Raw genomic sequence first — 20,475 nt, forward strand, 5'->3', positions numbered from 1 at the left:
CAAAGGCTACATAAGCTTGTTGGCTGTAGTTGTGGGAGGCTTGGTAGCATTGAACTATTTCTTGCTCTCCCAGCAATCACTTTTAGAGGCTCGTATCCAGCATATTCATTTCCAGTCCCACGCTGTGTACGTCCCATTCCTGGGAGTTTTGGGACCAAAACCTTTGGTATTGCCAACTGCCATCCCACATATAAGGTTTCCCTTGTTAAGCCTGAACGTTATGTTCTCAACAATGTGTTAGCACTGTGCAAACTGTTAGCCTGTCCCGTGGTGTCACTGTCTTTTTCATCCGGCTTTTGAGCGTGGAGCACCTGTACTGGTATATGTAAGGCATGTGTAACAGTAGGAAGAGAGGAAAGGGATTGGTTCCCAGTGAATGTCAGTTTGTGGCAGGGGTCCTTGATGTCTCCATGGTTGTTTAATTTGTTTATGGATGGGGTTGTTAGGTGAATGCAAGAGTTTTGGAGAGAGGGGCAAGTATGCAGTCTGTTGTGGATGAGAGGGCTTGGGAAGTGATGATACATCGCTGGTGGCTGATTCAAGTAAGAAACTGCAGAAGAAGATCGCTTGGGAAGCATATGATAAAATCCAATTATAATTATTCTGTTAGTGACCTTGTAAATCATCATTTGGTAAACAAAGGAAGACAGGAAGCCGAGGTTAGTCTGGTGCAGTGAGTATCACCCAGTTCAGATGTGTCCTTTTACACACTTCATCTGTTTACCACTTACCACGTTATTAGCTATTCAAAAGATTCGGCATCTGTTTAAGATGACATTCCTGTACATGTGACAAAGTTTTGCTTATGTAGTTGGCCCCAATTTGACCCATAACTTGTCTCGTAGAACAGGAATTTTTCCAGATGCTTTCAAAATTGCTTGTTGTAACCCCACTATTCAAATCAGGTGACAATGATGACATTAACATCTGTATTGGCCTATAACTGTTTTGCCAGTAATAAGCAAAATATTCAAAAGGACAATACATGTGAGACTCGTCACATTCCTGCTGAGTAATAAGATCCTTGCAACTCAACACCATGGTTTCCATCAAAATAAGTCAACAGACACAGCTTTGATAAGTTTTACTAAATTAGTCACTGATGCCTTGAATAAGAAAGATCATATTATTGGGATTTATACGGGAGGGTATTGATTGAGAGGGTGAAGGCATGTACAGAGCATCAGATTGGGGAAGAGCAGTGCGGTTTCAGAAGTGGTAGAGGATGTGTGGATCAGGTGTTTGCTTTGAAGAATGTATGTGAGAAATACTTAGAAAAGCAAATGGATTTGTATGTAGCATTTATGGATCTGGAGAAGGCATATGATAGAGTTGATAGAGATGCTCTGTGGAAGGTATTAAGAATATATGGTGTGGGAGGCAAGTTGTTAGAAGCAGTGAAAAGTTTTTATCGAGGATGTAAGGCATGTGTACGTGTAGGAAGAGAGGAAAGTGATTGGTTCTCAGTGAATGTAGGTTTGCGGCAGGGGTGTGTGATGTCTCCATGGTTGTTTAATTTGTTTATGGATGGGGTTGTTAGGGAGGTAAATGCAAGAGTCCTGGAAAGAGGGGCAAGTATGAAGTCTGTTGGGGATGAGAGAGCTTGGGAAGTGAGTCAGTTGTTGTTCGCTGATGATACAGCGCTGGTGGCTGATTCATGTGAGAAACTGCAGAAGCTGGTGACTGAGTTTGGTAAAGTGTGTGGAAGAAGAAAGTTAAGAGTAAATGTGAATAAGAGCAAGGTTATTAGGTACAGTAGGGTTGAGGGTCAAGTCAATTGGGAGGTGAGTTTGAATGGAGAAAAACTGGAGGAAGTGAAGTGTTTTAGGTATCTGGGAGTGGATCTGTCAGCGGATGGAACCATGGAAGCGGAAGTGGATCATAGGGTGGGGGAGGGGGCGAAAATTTTGGGAGCCTTGAAAAATGTGTGGAAGTCGAGAACATTATCTCGGAAAGCAAAAATGGGTATGTTTGAAGGAATAGTGGTTCCAACAATGTTGTATGGTTGCGAGGCGTGGGCTATGGATAGAGTTGTGCGCAGGAGGATGGATGTGCTGGAAATGAGATGTTTGAGGACAATGTGTGGTGTGAGGTGGTTTGATCGAGTAAGTAACGTAAGGGTAAGAGAGATGTGTGGAAATAAAAAGAGCGTGGTTGAGAGAGCAGAAGAGGGTGTTTTGAAATGGTTTGGGCACATGGAGAGAATGAGTGAGGAAAGATTGACCAAGAGGATATATGTGTCGGAGGTGGAGGGAACGAGGAGAAGAGGGAGACCAAATTGGAGGTGGAAAGATGGAGTGAAAAAGATTTTGTGTGATCGGGGCCTGAACATGCAGGAGGGTGAAAGGAGGGCAAGGAATAGAGTGAATTGGAGCGATGTGGTATACAGGGGTTGACGTGCTGTCAGTGGATTGAATCAAGGCATGTGAAGCGTCTGGGGTAAACCATGGAAAGCTGTGTAGGTATGTATATTTGCGTGTGTGGACGTGTGTATGTACATGTGTATGGGGGGGGGGGGTTGGGCCATTTCTTTCGTCTGTTTCCTTGCGCTACCTCGCAAACGCGGGAGACAGCGACAAAGTAAAAAAAAAATATATTGATTTAAGGCCTTTGATTCTTTGCATCATGACATTTTATTAGAAAAGTTCAAAGATGAAATGAGTGGTTAAAAATGCCTTAGAAATAGTTTCCTTATATCGTAGTCATAGTAGTATGTCTTTAGCACATGATCCATTAATGCCTGATGGCCAGTCTTTCTAATTAATGAAAGTCTGCATAAGGATGTATTTCCCTTCTTTTTGAGCACCAAACTTCCTCAGTCAGACATGCATATGTGTGCTTTCCAGAACAATTTGCTGGACCAGATCTTATACAGTTTTTGTTGTGATTTTTCATTGTTCTGTTGCTGCATCTTTTCAAGCAGAACTTATATTGTGTGTGTTATGATGTGTTAGCTAGTTTGTATATCACAGTGGTGCTGAAAACTCTTATGAATTGTATGGGAAAAGAAAGATAAAAATAGTAATGCTTGAGAAACCCTGAGCAGATTTTATGGAACGTGGAACTTAGCCCAACATGCAAGGTAAGGCCTTTTCTGATATTTTTCTGCGTTATCACTCCATCTTGTGAGACAGAGCTATTGTTTTTGTAAAGTTTCTTTTGTCAATTGCTTGTTCTTATTGCTGAAACTTGTTATATATATTGCAGCACACGCACACACACACACACACACACACACACACACACACACACACACACACACACACACACACACACACACAGAAATATACACGTACACGTTCAGGTCACTTTGGCTATAGATTAAACCCGGTTTTGTGGAGTGTAAGAAACTTGGTTAGTGCTCACGAGGTCGAAAGTTTGTTGACTATTTTTCAGGTCTTTTAAAGAGCCTTATATTCGGTAGTATATAATTTCTGTTTGATATTTCAGTATTCCCGCAGGTCAACAGCATTCTGTGTGCGTTGAGAAGTTTAGCGTTTAGTTTTGTTGAAAATCTTGCGATGCTTTTGATTTGTAGGTTTTGTGTGGACTGACGAACCCTTCAGGAAAGGTTGGCTGTTAAGATACCTGTTCTAACACACTGGGTAAATGTCCCTCAGTACATTGTCAAAACACCTTTTTGAAAGAAAGTGACATATCAACGTCGAACAGGAGCGCTGTGTGTATTGAGACACCTCAAAGTAATCTCATAGCTCATCCAGGAAAGCCGACCCTTCAGGTAGTGCAACGGGGTGTGAAACCCTTGGAATATTTACTTTTCGGTGATATTAGGACAACTGGAGGAATTCCATGCCAGAAGCCTTTCACGATGTAAACGTTTTTGTTTTCGAGGTGTTAGGGTAGATGATGTTGCACACCAGGTTTGTGGTGGCAGTGACAATACCACTTGTTATTTGTCATGTAGGTACTAACAGTGTGCTGAAGGAGAGATACGAGGCTGTTTTTTCGATGAAATTGCTAATATCGTGCAAATTTGCTTGATTTCTTTTATGATTTAATCAACATGTATCACGAAAGGAAAGCAGCTGATATTATCCGTCTAGACTTTCAAAAAGCATTCAATGAGGTTCCGCATCAAAGATTACCAGCAAGAATTTAGTCACATGACATTGATGGGTTGTACTTTGGTGGACAGGAAATTCCATGCCCAGCTATAGAGTTGTAATTGATGGGCAAGCCTCAGAATCATTTGGGCCTCCTTTTCCAATTTCACAATTGCAGGTTATTCTTTTTGAATCATCTGTCTGCCTTTAACTTTTATCACACTATTCAGTGAGTTTCTGATATCTTCCACTATTAAAAACAGCCTCAAAAGGATCCAGTGGTCTGCTACTGCTGTTTGAATTCCTTTGTTACTCCTCTTTTGTATATTATTCAGTGTATAACGTATTCCTCTTCTTCATTCACAACACTAGGTACCCCAAGCTTCGCAGTTATATTCTCAACTGCCATGTCACTCACTCTTACACATACATCAGCTTTCACTTGATCAGTCCCTCCCATCACATTTGCCGATGCACGCACTCAGTCCCTATAACACTCGCTTCTCTTCCTTACTCCTGCCGTTTGCATAAGCAACAACTGTCACTTGACTCTTGTAATCCAATTCCATTTTCTCAGCTGTACCCTTTCATTACTTACTCGATCAAACCACTTCACACCACATATTGTCCTCATACATCTCATTTCCAGCACATCCACCCTCCTCCGCACAACTCTATCTATAGCCCACATTTCACAACCATATAACATTGTTGGAACCACTATTCCTTCAAACATACCCATTTTTGCTTTCCATGATAACCCATCCACATACACATGTATATACATAAATGCCCACACACGCACATATACATACCTATACATTTCAGTGTATACACACATATACATACACAGACATATATATATATACACATACACATACACATAATCACACATGCTGCCCTCATCCATTCCTCCCGCCACCCCGCCACACATGAAATGAAACCCTCCATTCTCCCGCATGCACGTGAGGTAGCGCTAGGAAAGGACAAAAAAGGCCACATTCGTACACACTCACTCTCTAGCTGTCATGTGTAATGCACTGAAACCACATCTCCCTTTCCACATCCAGGCCCCACAAAACTTCCCATGATTTACCCCGGATGCTTCCCATTACCTGGTTCAATCCATTGACAGCACGTCAACCCCTGTATACCACATTGTTCCAGTTCACTCTATTCCTTGCACGCTTTTCACCCTCCTGTATGTTTAGGCCCTGATTGCTCGAAATCTTTTTCACTCCATCCTTCCACCCCCTATTTGGTCTCCCATTTCTCATTCCCTCCACCTCTGACACATATATCCTCTTTGTCAATCTTTCCTCACTCATTCTCTCCATGTGACCCAACCATTTCAATACACCCTCTTCTGCTCTCTCAACCACACTCTGCACTTAATCTCTCCTGGTACTTCCACACACAAGTCTCTTTTCCAAGCTCACTTACTCTCACCACTCTCTTCACCCCAACATTCTCTCTTCTTTTCTGAAAACCTCTACAAATCTTCACCTTCACCTCCACAAGATAATGATCAGACATCCCTCCAGCTGCCCCTCTAAGGACATTAACATCCAAAAGTCTTGCTTTCACATGCCTATCAATTAACACTTCATCCAATAACGCTCTCTGGCCATCTCTCCTACTTACGTATACTTATGTATAGCTCTCTTTCTAAACTAAGTATTTCCAATCACCAGTCCTTTTTCAGCTCTTCACCATTTCCATTTACAACACTGAACACCCCATGTACACCAATTATACCCTCAACTGCCACATTACTCACCTTTGCATTCAAATCACCCATCACTATAACCCGGTCTCGTGCATCAAAGCTGTTAACACGCTCACTCAGCTGCTCCCAAAACACTTGCTTCTCATGATCTTTCTTCTCATGACCAGGTGCATAGGCACCAATAATCACCCATCTCTCTCCATCCACTTTCAGTTTTACCCATATCAGTCTAGAGTTTACTTTCTTACACTCTATCACATACTCCCACAACTCCTGCTTCAGGAGTATTGCTACTCCTTCCTTTGCTCTTGTCCTCTTACCAACCCCTGACTTTACTCGCAAGACATTCCCAAACCACTCTTCCCCTTTACCCTTGAGCTTCGTTTCACTCATCCAAAACATCCAGGTTCCTTTCCTCAAACATACTACCTATCTCTCCTTTTTTCTCATCTTGGTTACATCCACACACATTTTAGACAACCCAATCTGAGCCTTCGAGGAGGATGAGCACTCCCCGCATGACTCCTGTTTCCCCTTTTAGAAAGTCAGAAATACAAGGAGGGGGATATTTCTAGCCCCCCGCTCCCGTCCCCTTTAGTCGTCTCCCACACTCGGGGAATGCGTGGGAATTATTCTTTTTCCCCTATCCCCATATATATAGGCCATGGAAGCGGAAGTGGATCATAGGGTGGGGGAGGGGGCGAAAATTCTGGGGGCCTTGAAGAATGTGTGGAAGTCGAGAACATTATCTCGGAAAGCAAAAATGGGTATGTTTGAAGGAATAGTGGTTCCAACAATGTTGTATGGTTGCGAGGCGTGGGCTATGGATAGAGTTGTGCGCAGGAGGATGGATGTGCTGGAAATGAGATGTTTGAGGACAATGTGTGGTGTGAGGTGGTTTGATCGAGTGAGTAACGTAAGGGTAAGAGAGATGTGTGGAAATAAAAAGAGCGTGGTTGAGAGAGCAGAAGAGGGTGTTTTGAAGTGGTTTGGGCACATGGAGAGAATGAGTGAGGAAAGATTGACCAAGAGGATATATGTGTCGGAGGTGGAGGGAACGAGGAGAAGAGGGAGACCAAATTGGAGGTGGAAAGATGGAGTGAAAAAGATTTTGTGTGATCGGGGCCTGAACATGCAGGAGGGTGAAAGGAGGGCAAGGAATAGAGTGAATTGGAGCGATGTGGTATACCGGGGTTGACGTGCTGTCAGTGGATTGAATCAAGGCATGTGAAGCGTCTGGGGTAAACCATGGAAAGCTGTGTAGGTATGTATATTTGCGTGTGTGGACGTATGTATATACATGTGTATGGGGGTGGGTTGGGCCATTTCTTTCGTCTGTTTCCTTGCGCTACCTCGCAAACGCGGGAGACAACGACAAAGTATAATAAAAAAAAAAATAAATAATATATATATATATATATATATATATATATATATATATATATATATATATATATATATATATATATATATATAATCCTTGGGGATAGGGGAGAAAGAATACTTCCCACGTATTCCCTGCATGTCTTACAAGGCGACTAAAAGGGGAGGGAGCGGGGGGCTGGAAATCCTCCCCTCTCGTTTTTTTTTTTTTTTTTTTTTATGCAAAAGAAGGAACAGAGAAGGGGGCCATGTGAGGATATTCCCTCAAAGGCCCAGTCCTCTGTTCTTAACGCTATATATATATGTGTGTGTGTGAGAAGTTATCCTCCACAGTCAAGATGAACTGTCCTCAGTGGCTAGGCTTGGGCGGCGGTCTACAGAAATGAAAGCCAGATGACTTCCTCTGCTTCTAATCTGTCGAAAGAAAGGAAAAAATTACGGCCATAGTGATCGTCCTTTTATCCCCACCATAAGATGACTGTTATCTTCTCTTCCTTCTCCCCAGCTCTTGGGTAGTCACGTTACTAAGGTAACGGTTACCTGCGGGGCTCATCGTGTGACGCGATGATGATAATGTTCGCGTCACTTAACCCTCGGTCATCACCACAGTAGGAGACGACTTACCTCCCCTGCTCCTGGGTTATCATTACTGTAAGATAACACTTGTTCCCCCCTCCTCACCTACCCTTAATCTATCATCTTAGGGTGATAACCTCATCCCTTCACATGCCCTGCTCCTGGACTGTTCACACAGTTTTCTTCTTCCACCTGCTATCTATTAAAGAGATGAGAAATGACTCCGTGGCCACAGTGGGAGCCAGATGACTGACACCACCGTGACCAGTGTAAGTCAGATGACTGACACCACCGTAGCCACAGTGGAAGTCAGATGACTGACACCACCGTAGCCACAGTGGAAGTCAGATGACTGACACCACCGTAGCCACAGTGGAAGTCAGATGACTGACACCACCGTAGCCACAGTGGAAGCCAGATGACTGACACCACCGTAGCCACAGTGGAAGCCAGATGACTGACACCACCGTAGCCACAGTGGAAGTCAGATGACTGACACCACCGTAGCCACAGTGGAAGCCAGATGACTGACACCACCGTAGCCACAGTGGAAGCCAGATGACTGACACCACCGTAGCCACAGTGGAAGCCAGATGACTGACACCACCGTAGCCACAGTGGAAGCCAGATGACTGACACCACCGTAGCCACAGTGGAAGTCAGATGACTGACACCACCGTAGCCACAGTGGAAGCCAGATGACTGACACCACCGTAGCCACAGTGGAAGTCAGATGACTGACACCACCGTAGCCACAGTGGAAGCCAGATGACTGACACCACCGTAGCCACAGTGTGAGCCAGATGACTGACACCACCGTAGCCACAGTGGAAGCCAGATGACTGACACCACCGTAGCCACAGTGGAAGCCAGATGACTGACACCACCGTAGCCACAGTGGAAGTCAGATGACTGACACCACCGTAGCCACAGTGGAAGCCAGATGACTGACACCACCGTAGCCACAGTGTGAGCCAGATGACTGACACCACCGTAGCCACAGTGGAAGTCAGATGACAGACACCACCGTAGCCACAGTGGAAGTCAGATGACAGACCACAGTAGGGAGACCAGACGTACTTACCTTACACGGTAAGGGAAGGGAGGGATTTCTGCAATGTTGTGTAGTTCCCTCCAGTCTGTCTTGGTGAGGGAGTGGGAGGGCAGCATGATGCAGTTCCTGACCTGGACACCCAGATGTCTCATCTCGTGCAGCAGGTGCATCCAGCCCTCCTCCTCCAGCCTGGCCCCAGGCAGCCTGATGCTCTGGAACCTGTCAGGTGTTACATGTTGTCATGCTGTCGCTGTGACGGTCATCACAATATAGGACATGTCACTGCTGGTGATGGTGATGGTGATGGTGGTAGTGTGGTTATGGTGGTAGGGGCTTCCGTAATGATGAACTCACCCGCGTTCCTCAGGTTGTAGGCTGTGAGCCATGCGACAGGCCTGCTTTATGTTGTCCTGCCTCACGTCGGAGAGGAACAAATGGACGTATGGAACGTCCCTCACTGGTGACAGCCATTCCTCTGCAGGGGAGTCACGCACACTCACATGCAGGTCTGCAATGAACATGACCTTTAGAAACCCACCTTACCAACAGTGGTTCGGTTAGGTTGACGTATCCCACGGTAATGCCAGTGGCTGAATTAACTGAAAAGCTGATAAATGTCAAGAACCATATTTTCCAGTGTGTGTGAGAGAGAGGAGAGTGAGTATACTTCTGATAGAAACTTGTATACACATGTGATATGTGTCGACGGCGGTGCGGGTCATGCTTACACAGGTCCTCGAGTTGTGGTGGCAGGTTTGCTTGTAGATGGACGGCTTGTTGGCCCGGTGCCATCACCAGGTACAGTTCCCGCACTGAGGACGGCAGTGCCAACATGCTGTCACCATCTAGACTGCACATGACACGCTCCACGTCACACCTGGACACACACACACACAACCTCCTCATCAAACACCGAACTTCATCATCAGAAAATCACCACAACCACTTGTGTAGTTATCACAACCACCACCACATATGTAGTTAATTATCACAAACACCACCACATATGTAGTTAATTATCACAAACACCACCACATATGTAGTTAATTATCACAAACACCACCACATATGTAGTTAATTATCACAAACACCACCACATATGTAGTTAATTATCACAAACACCACCACATATGTAGTTAATTATCACAAACACCACCACATATGTAGTTAATTATCACAAACACCACCACATATGTAGTTAATTATCACAAACACCACCACATATGTAGTTAATTATCACAAACACCACCACATATGTAGTTAATTATCACAAACACCACCACATATGTAGTTAATTATCACAAACACCACCACATATGTAGTTAATTATCACAAACACCACCACATATGTAGTTAATTATCACAAACACCACCACATATGTAGTTAATTATCACAAACACCACCACATATGTAGTTAATTATCACAACCACCACCACACACCTGGTTAATTATCACAACTACCACCACATACCTAGTAACTTATCAACCCCCACCACATATCTAGTTTATTATATTCATGAAAAATAACGGGAGGAAATGTAATCTTAATTGATTAGTGAAATGTTTTTTATCATTACAAGTCTGCCTCATTATCACATTTTATGATACATGTAATCACCTACGTGTAAGTGCCTGTTTGTACTGTACTGGGAAGGGAGTTTGACACTTGAACATTTTCTGCTATCAATAGAGTTTATTAACGTGTGTTACATCGGTGATGCGTGTCTGAAGCAAGAATTGCTTGGATAAATGATTTATCCCTTATCATCATGTTAAAGCTTGTAGGGCAAGTCATAATAAGTTTGTCGTACCTAATGCAAGATGAAGGTCGTGTAATCTCTTAAAAAAATAAGAAGAATGAAATTCTCACGAACGGCTCACCTGCTGAAGACCGAGTACAGGGAGGGGCGGTGACACATGTGAGTCTTGGGTTGGCGGAACTCTCGATGGAAGTATATATCCACCGGGTGTTGCCCCTCCGAGACCCGCTCCAGAAGAGGTTCCAATCCATGGATCGCCCAAGGGTCGCCTTTAATGGTAAGGATGACCCGCTTCGGCTTGCCGCACTGGAGGAGGTCTCTGGCGACGTTGATGTGACTCTCGTCGACAACCAAGTCTCCTCGAATCTCTTCTGCGACGTAGTTCGTTATAGTTACGTCATTCCATGTATTGTCCAGTAACTGGAACCATTCATTATCATCGCAACGACCCATGCCAGATCGTTTGAGGAGGTGGACAACGTCGCGAGCAGTGCAGTCCTGGACCTGGTGTTCACTCTGTATGTACAGGCAGCCAGCCAGTTGTACCAGCAGAGTCTGGTACTTGCTTAAATCCTGGTCATCGCTGTCGTCACCATCTACATCTGACAGTATAGACATGATGGCGCCGGGTCTCTGACCCTTAATCTCACGTTGTAGTTCTGCTTTAGCAACTTGAAGGATTTTATCCGCCGTAGAAACATTCCAGGAGCTAAGAAAGCTAGAGAGACCTTCTACTTTCTGAGTAACTTCGTCTTCTGTAGCTTGATCGAAGAGCTGGAACATGAGGCCCCGGGCGGCATAGAAGTCATGTTCAAGTTTGTGAGGGATGATGGCGTGTTGTTGGTTTCCCTCAGACTTCAACACTAGAAATGCAGGCAGGAGTTCTTCGCAGGGTAGACTGTTGGCATTGCATACGCTCTTTAAACTCTTGAAAGATTCATTGGGTAACTTTTCAATACAGTCCTTCTTGAGTGCCCTCAGAGCCTCATTGTACAGCGCCCGGAGATAAACTTTGATTTTCTGCTCCAATTCTTCCTCCGACATTTTCTTCGTCTTCTCATTATGATGTAGCCGCTCGACGAGCTTCTTTTCGATGAGTTGTAAGTACTTGGTGTAGAGTTCCGTGGGCGTGGTGATGTTGGTTACCCGGCTGGGGTCACCAGCCCACAGCCAGGCCAGCAGAACCAAGTTTAGCGGAAGCTGATAGTGATCTTTCAGACATTCAGGCGACCGCCGGAGATATGCAAGGAGGTCTGCTGTGTTCTGAACACTTTCGTCTTTGGCCTTCAACTGATCGTGGTAGCATTCTAGAAACTGCTCCTTGCACTCTTCAGGAATACCAAGAATTTTTAGATGAACTTTCCTATACTCACCGGGGAGCATATGGTAAAAATAACCCACTTTTTCTGGACGAGACGTGCAAAGCAGTACCAGGTCACTGGTTCGCTGTGCTCCAAGGATGTCCTTGAACAAGAGGTCTGATGACTGGTTCATCTCATCCAAGCCATCGATTATCACGAATAATCTTAACTGTCGAGCACATTTGAGAAGGTCACCCGGCTTAAAGTGGTTGGCATTCGTTTTAGGGAGTAGATGAGAAAGGAGATCATCGAAAGAATCTATTCTGCTATTGCGACATTCCATGAGTAGGACGAGGTCGAATTGGTCGAGGCCCACAATTTGTTGCGCCTCATCAGACCACTGAGACAAAAGGAGTTTAATGAGAGTGGTCTTTCCGGCTCCTCCACGTCCCTCAACGAGAATGATTTTAGGAAGTAGATGGGTCCTGATCCCTGCTGTTGGGGTGGTCTTTGGCTTGCTTCTGGCTCCTGGAATATCTTTCCCCCTGCCTCTAGCTGCTGGGATGTCCTCTCCCCTGCCTCTAGTTGCTGGGGTGTCCTTTCCCCTGCCTCTAGCTGCTGGGATGTCCTTTCCCCTGCCCTTAGCTGCTGGGATGTCCTTTCCCCTGCCCTTAGCTGCTGGGATGTCCTTTCCCCTGCCCTTAGCTGCTGGGATGTCCTTTCCCCTGCTCTTAACTGCTGGGATGTCCTCTCCCCTGCCTCTAGCTGCTGAGATGTCCTTTCCCCTGACTCTAGCTGCTGAGGTGTCCATTCCCCTGCCTCTAGCTGCTGGGATGTCCATTCCCCTGCCTCTAGCTGCTGGGATGTCCTTTCCCATGCCTCTAGCTGCTGAGATGTCCTTTCCACTGCCTCTAGCCGCTGGGATGTCCTTTCCCCTGCCTCTAGCTGCTGAGATGTCCTTTCCACTGCCTCTAGCCGCTGGGATGTCCTTTCCCCTGCCTCTAGCTGCTGAGATGTCCTTTCCCCTGCCTCTAGCTGCTGAGATGTCCTTTCCACTGCCTCTAGCTGCTGGGATGTCCATTCCCCTGCCTCTAGCTGCTGAGGTGTCCTTTCCCCTGCCTCTAGCTGCTGAGATGTCCTTTCCACTGCCTCTAGCTGCTGGGGTGTCCTTTCCCCTGCCTCTAGCCGCTGGGATGTCCATTCCCCTGCTCTTAACTGCTGGGATGTCCTCTCCCCTGCCTCTAGCTGCTGAGATGTCCTTTCCCATGCCTCTAGCCGCTGGGATGTCCATTCCCCTGCCTCTAGCTGTTGAGATGTCCTTTCCCCTGCCTCTAGCTGCTGAGATGTCCTTTCCCCTGCCTCTAGCTGCTGGGATGTCCTTTCCGCTGCCTCTAGCTGCTGGGATGTCCTTTCCCCTGCCCCTAGCTGCCGAGGTGCTCATTGTCCCGTCCTCAGCTGCTGGGGCGCTCTCTGCTCCTGAAGCGCTATCTCTGCAAAATTCAATCAAGTTTTCAAAAGACACCAAAGATCCGGTTTCCTTCCCTCCGGCCTTCTGAACTGTAAGGCGAACAAAGACAGATTTGACGTCCAGCTGCACATCCTCTCCTTGCAAGAAAGAGGCAGGGCTCAGGTGTGACCATTTCTTGTACGTGTCTTTTAACTCACATTTTCCCTTTGCCTTGAGGACGTTCTTCAGGTCTTTCAAAAGCAATAGATTCTTATAGTCTTCTATGTCTCCCTGAGATAAATCCTGGTCTCGTATTTCAATCATTTCTGACTTCATTTTCTGAATCATTCCAACTGTTGTCGATGGTTTTTCGTACAGGTTTCCAGCAAGCTGGAGGGCCCCTTCTAACAGGCTTCTAATCTCATCACTCTTCGCCAGCAGTTGTTCCTTCGTCAACACTGGTTCATTATGAAACACAGTGTTTCTCTCGTGTTTAATGGCAGTTAATAACCACTCAAGCCTAGTAGGATCTTTATTTTCCAATTTCCATATAGCGTCATTCTCTCCGGCCAGTTTCTGATTTCCGTATTTTATAAGAGAGAATAATTGGTTAACGTCTAAATCGCTCATATCTTTAGACAACATTTTTTCTCTCTCAAATTTGTCAAAAATTTTCTTGTATTTCATCATGCTCATCTCGGTGTGTCGGAGGAAGCAGTCTTCCAGCGTCTCGTCCTCGAGCTTGGAGGAGCTGCCCATGATATAGATGTCTTTGAGAGTGCTAGGCATAGTCGAGTGAGCCATCTTCATGATCTTAAAGCCGTTCTTATGTTCTGCAGTGATGGGACGACCAGGAGGTGCTGGGGAGACGCTGGCCCCCTCATCTGTGTCCTTGCTACTCATAATGGACGTCCTAAGAGACAGCATAAAAAAAAAACCTGTACATGCTGGCGCGAAACACTACACATGTTGACATGTATGTAACACTATGTCATGCCTTACACATCAGCTCCCTTACACTCGACAACGACCGACCCAATACACTTCTACCCCATCTCACTCAGCAAACCTGTTGCTCCCTCGTACACCTGTTCTTACACTCCACCCCTGCTGCCTTCTCTCACACCTCCTTTATCACTCTCCACCTGTTGCCCCATCACAAACTTGGTCCCTCGTACACTGGCTCCCATTTTTCCATATCCACCGCCCTGTGGCACACCTGTTCTCACCCTTCACACTCCCTACCCTCTCGCACACTAGCTCTCACACTCCAAATGTACTTACCTCGCCGCACACCTGCTCTCACACTCCTCACATACTGCCTACTCACACACCTACTCTCACATTCCTCACATACTGCCTCCTCACACACCTACTCTCACACACACCTTTTCTATACTCACACCTGCTGCCCCTAAGACAACTTGCTTTCTCATACGCTTCACACCTGCCGACCTGCTTTCTCACACTCCACACCTGCCAACCCTGAGCATACCTCTACTCGCACACTCCACACCTGCAGCTTCTCACACACTTACATTCCATGACTGTTTCTCCTCACACTTTACACCTGCCAACCTGTCACATATGGGCTCTCTTACACCACACACCTGCTCTCCATCAACACTTCTCACCCTCCAAACCTGCTAACCTTCGCGTATCTGCTCTCAGACAATTGACGCCTACTTATTCCCACATGTGTCTTGAACTGAGCACGAAATCCAACCAACTTGACGTCGTATTTCTTGTACATATACGCCTGAGTCAGTCAGCAGATATTGACACTGTCGTGCACTGGAATTTACCCCAAGCAATACAGGATAGAGATCCAGTCAAGTTGGCAGGTTTGAATCACCTCACGTACTTTTGACATAACCTGACACTTTGTATGAGGTGAAGTTCTTTGTCTTCAACAGGGTTGTCCAAACCAATGGAATGATTCACCAACTGAAGTGGTCAAAAGCAAGACCTATTATAGATACGTTTAAGCATAGATGTTTCGCTTCAATTCCTCGACTGGCATTGTCTGAGTCTCCCCAGCTTCTCTTACCACACTAATACATGATGAGTTTCCGTTTTCTTCCACAGCCATACACAGCCTCGCTAAGACCTATTGGTCTGGTCTGTTGCTGTTTGTGACGTACGGGAAGTGGAGGGAGGTCTTCGACCTGTCCATTGTGAATAAAAGAAGGAAAAGGGAATATATATATATATATATATATATATATATATATATATATATATATATATATATATATATATATATATATATATATATATATTTTTTTTTTTTTTTTTTTTTTTTTTCAAACTATTCGCCATTTCCCGCATCAGCGAGGTAGCGTTAAGAACAGAGGACTGGGCCTTTTTCGGAATATCCTCACCTGGCCCCCTCTGTTCCTTCTTTTGGAAAATTAAAATTAAAAACGAGAGGGGAGGATTTCCAGCCCCCCGCTCCCTCCCCTTTTAGTCGCCTTCTACGACACGCAGGGAATACGTGGGAAGTATTCTTAATCCCCTATCCCCAGGGATAATATATATATATATATATATATATATATATATATATATATATATATATATATATATATATATATATGCTTTTCTAAGTATTTCTCACATACATTCTTCAAAGCAAACACCTGATCCACACATCCTCTACCACTTCTGAAACCACACTGCTCTTCCCCAATCTGATGCTCTGTACATGCCTTCACCCTCTCAATCAATACCCTCCCATATAATTTACCAGGAATACTCAACAAACTTATACCTCTGTAATTCGAGCACTCACTCTTATCCCCTTTGCCTTTGTACAATGGCACTATGCACGCATTCCGCCAATCCTCAGGCACCTCACCATGAGTCATACATACATTAAATAAACTTACCAACCAGTCAACAATACCGTCACCCCCTTTTTTAATAAATTCCACTGCAATACCATCCAAACCTGCTGCCTTGCTGGCTTTCATCTTCCGCAAAGCTTTTACTACCTCTTCTCTGTTTACCAAATAATTTTCCCTAACCCTCTCACTTTTGCACACCACCTCGACCAAAACACCCTATATCTGCCACTCTATCATCAAACACATTTATGTATGTATGTAGCATTTATGGATCTGGAGAAGGCATATGATAGAGTTGATAGAGATGCTCTGTGGAAGGTATTAAGAATATATGGTGTGGGAGGAAAGTTGTTAGAAGCAGTGAAAAGTTTTTATCGAGGATGCAAGGCATGTGTACGTGTAGGAAGAGAGGAAAGTGATTGGTTCTCAGTGAATGTAGGTTTGCGGCAGGGGTGTGTGATGTCTCCATGGTTGTTTAATTTGTTTATGGATGGGGTTGTTAGGGAAGTGAATGCAAGAGTTTTGGAAAGAGGGGCAAGTATGAAGTCTGTTGGGGATGAGAGAGCTTGGGAAGTGAGTCAGTTGTTCGCTGATGATACAGCGCTGGTGGCTGATTCATGTGAGAAACTGCAGAAGCTGGTGACTGAGTTTGGTAAAGTGTGTGAAAGAAGAAAGTTAAGAGTAAATGTGAATAAGAGCAAGGTTATTAGGTACAATAGGGTTGAGGGTCAAGTCAATTGGGAGGTGAGTTTGAATGGAGAAAAACTGGAGGAAGTGAAGTGTTTTAGATATCTGGGAGTGGATCTGGCAGCGGATGGAACCATGGAAGCGGAAGTGGATCATAGGGTGGGGGAGGGGGCGAAAATTCTGGGAGCCTTGAAGAATGTGTGGAAGTCGAGAACATTATCTCGGAAAGCAAAAATGGGTATGTTTGAAGGAATAGTGGTTCCAACAATGTTGTATGGTTGCGAGGCGTGGGCTATGGATAGAGTTGTGCGCAGGAGGATGGATGTGCTGGAAATGAGATGTTTGAGGACAATGTGTGGTGTGAGGTGGTTTGATCGAGTAAGTAACGTAAGGGTAAGAGAGATGTGTGGAAATAAAAAGAGCGTGGTTGAGAGAGCAGAAGAGGGTGTTTTGAAATGGTTCGGGCATATGGAGAGAATGAGTGAGGAAAGATTGACCAAGAGAATATATGTGTCGGAGGTGGAGGGAACGAGGAGAAGAGGGAGACCAAATTGGAGGTGGAAAGATGGAGTGAAAAAGATTTTGTGTGATCGGGGCCTGAACATGCAGGAGGGTGAAAGGAGGGCAAGGAATAGAGTGAATTGGAGCGATGTGGTATACCGGGGTTGACGTGCTGTCAGTGGATTGAATCAAGGCACGTGAAGCGTCTGGGGTAAACCATGGAAAGCTGTGTAGGTATGTACATTTGCGTGTGTGGACGTATGTATATACATGTGTATGGGGGTGGGTTGGGCCATTTCTTTCGTCTGTTTCCTTGCGCTACCTCGCAAACGCGGGAGACAGCGACAAAGCAAAAAAAAAAAAAAAAAAAATATATATACATATGTTGAAAAAAAAGAACTACTTCGTCCTATTCATGGTTAATGTGTTTGCACGAGTTTGTATCCTTCACTACGAGTAGTATCAGACGAATCAAGTCTTAAGGAACTTTTCAGGTCAACATTATCAGATCCTTTGCCAATTTTGAATATATGTATTAGATCACCTCTTAACCTTTTTTTTTTTTTTTTTTTTTTTAAGCTAGGTACATTGAAGGCATTTTGTCGGCTCCCATAGCATTTGTTTCTCAGTCCGGAGATCATCATCTTGGTAGCTTGACGCTGAACCCTCTCCAATTCTGAGTCTTTTTTTTTCAAGTAAGTTAACCAGAACTAGATGCAATATTCAAGATGGGGACGAACTATTGAACTGTGAAGAGTAAGGATGATTCCCTTCGATTCAAAGGCCCTATTTATGATTCGAATAATATTGTTCGCTCCCTTTCACTGCTTACTTGATTCTGGGTCACTGTAGATTATGAAGCTCAAGTCTTTTTCCTCATTTATCTTTTGCAGATTAACAGAATCCATGTTGTAGCTCGTATCGAGATGAAAACTCATCTGCCACGAGCTCAGTTCCTCTCCTCTCCCATATAACAATTATCACATTTCTAAAGTTAACGAATGTGTCTACTGTATATTTTGTCTCCATTCACTGGAAGTTGCTACAGAGACTAGTATTACCCGATATGTCTACCAACACACAGGAATGACAACTGGTTCTTATCCGAGTTTGGCGAGCGAATCAGGGAGGTTCCGTTATCACAGGCTGATAAAATAGTATCAAACACTTTTATCACCTCGGCTGCCAACCCTGTCATTGTCTCGCTGTCACAAGACAAATATTTACGTTACAATCCTCTAAATTCTTCCCACTTTAATGGAGATCATTATGTAGTTAATTACTGCCTGAGTTCCGTAATATTTGCATCATGTTGAACAGATGTAAGTGTTTGCACATGGCTAGGGCGACTGCTTATATACATCATCAGTTGAGCATATGTTTACTTTGTGCATTGTTCTCCCTTCCTCTTTTAATAGTGTATCATATCACCGTGTCGTCTTAGTGTCACATACCTCAGTAACCTTAGTTAGAGTTTTCAGGATGAAGTTAAAGTATTTCCTGTGATAAGTTCCCACACTGTTCAGGAATTTCTTGCACCGATAAACAAAGATAACTGACATAACTTCAAACATACTCATTTTTGCTTTCCGAGATAATGTTCTCGCCTTCCACACATTCTTCAACGCTCCCAGGACCTTCGCACCCTCCCCACCTTGTGACTCTTCCGATCCCATGGTTCCATCCGCTGCCAAATCCACTCCCTGATATCTAAAACACTTCACTTACCTCCCAATTGACTTGTCACCCAACCTTACTGTACCTAATAACCTTGCTCTTATTCACATTTACTCTCAGCTTTCTTCTTTCACACACTTTACCAAACTCAGTCACCAGCTTCTGCAGTTTCTCACCCGAATCAGCCACCAGCGCTGTATCATCAGCGAACAACTGATTCGCTTCCCAAGCCCTCTCATCCGCAACAGACTGCGTACTTGCCCCTCTCCAAAACTCTTGCATTCACATCCCTGACAACCCCACCCATAAACAAATTAAACAACCGTGGAGACATCACGCACCCCTTCCGCAAACCGACATTCACTGGGAACCAATCACTTTCCTCTTCCTACTCGCACACTTGCCTTACATCCTCGCTAAAAACTTTTCACTGCTTCTAGCAACTTGCCTCCCACACCATATACTCTTAAAACCTTTCGCAGAGCATCTCTATCAACTTTACCATATGCATTTTCCAGGTCCATGAATGCCACATACAAATCCCTTTGTTTTTCTAAGTATTTCTCACATACATTCTTCAAAGCAAACACCTGGTCCACGCATCCTCTACCACTTCTGAAACCACACTGCTCTTCCCCATATATATCATTTATTTATTTATACTTTGTCTCCCGCATCAGCGAGGTAGCGCAAAGAAACAGATGAAAGAATGGCTTCCCGTTATCCATCCTAACAGGGACCTAGTCCCAAACTGGGGTGGCAAGCCAACCAAGACAATGTAGAAAAAAAAAACTACCTAACTCCCCCCCCCCCCCCAAAAAAAAAGAAAATAGACAAGGCAGTTGGTCGAGCAGCAAGGTTTTCAGAGTGGGGCTGGATGCACAGAGGCCAGGCTGAGTTCTGCTGTTGGACACCCGGTCAGTGAAAGTTTAATCCTGCACTTCCAACCTTAGGAATCAAAGTTGCACGCAACAGTTATCAAGCCATAAAATCAAAGCAAGGGTAAGCACTCGCACGGGAGGAATAGCTACTTCCTGGCTACAAGACGCAGCGTTCACCATTGTGGCACAACGCCACTGTTGATGTGGGGTGTATGGCGGCCTCAAATTATATGTTGGACAAAAGTCTTGTCCTGGTCATATTCACTCCACTAACAGGGTACGGGTTCAGGAGTTGTCCGGCTCTGCTCTCCTGCCTCATGCTGTGGCAGCAAAACTCTTGCTAATCTAGACACCTAAAGATTTTACTCCATTTCACATTAACTAGTTTTCCCTCAAACTGGCAAAATGTAGGGAATTTTATTTCAATATTTTATTTTTCGAATGAGCGCTGTGGCCTTTTGAGGTTTCATGTCTCTTCTGAGCGTTCATTCGTTCAGTTAAGTATTTCCTCCCAAGCCATATAATTTCAATGGTCATGGCACGTATGTCACATTTCAGCAGTGG

The 20,475-nt window shown here is 44.7% G+C and overlaps 1 protein-coding gene across 2 annotated transcripts; it reads right to left on the reverse strand.

The window, feature by feature from the left end:
• Positions 1 to 7,380: 7,380 nt before the first annotated feature.
• On the reverse strand, positions 7,381 to 19,754 carry LOC139766840 (uncharacterized). Of its 2 annotated transcripts, XM_071695789.1 has the most exons (6): positions 18,186 to 19,754; positions 10,690 to 14,229; positions 9,535 to 9,683; positions 9,161 to 9,314; positions 8,837 to 9,025; positions 7,381 to 7,590 (listed from the first exon to the last, which is right to left on the reverse strand). In XM_071695789.1, the coding sequence occupies exons 2-6, from the start codon at positions 14,217 to 14,219 to the stop codon at positions 7,551 to 7,553; spliced, it is 4,062 nt and encodes a 1,353-aa protein (XP_071551890.1). In that variant the 5' UTR covers positions 14,220 to 14,229; positions 18,186 to 19,754; the 3' UTR covers positions 7,381 to 7,550. The 2 variants fall into 2 exon arrangements, with proteins under 2 accessions (XP_071551890.1, XP_071551889.1); XM_071695788.1 differs by lacking the exon at positions 18,186 to 19,754 and having other exon boundaries at positions 10,690 to 15,498.
• Positions 19,755 to 20,475: the final 721 nt, after the last annotated feature.

Source organism: Panulirus ornatus, chromosome 58 (assembly GCF_036320965.1).
Source record: "Panulirus ornatus isolate Po-2019 chromosome 58, ASM3632096v1, whole genome shotgun sequence".
In the NCBI taxonomy this organism is placed as follows: Eukaryota; Metazoa; Arthropoda; class Malacostraca; order Decapoda; family Palinuridae; genus Panulirus; species Panulirus ornatus.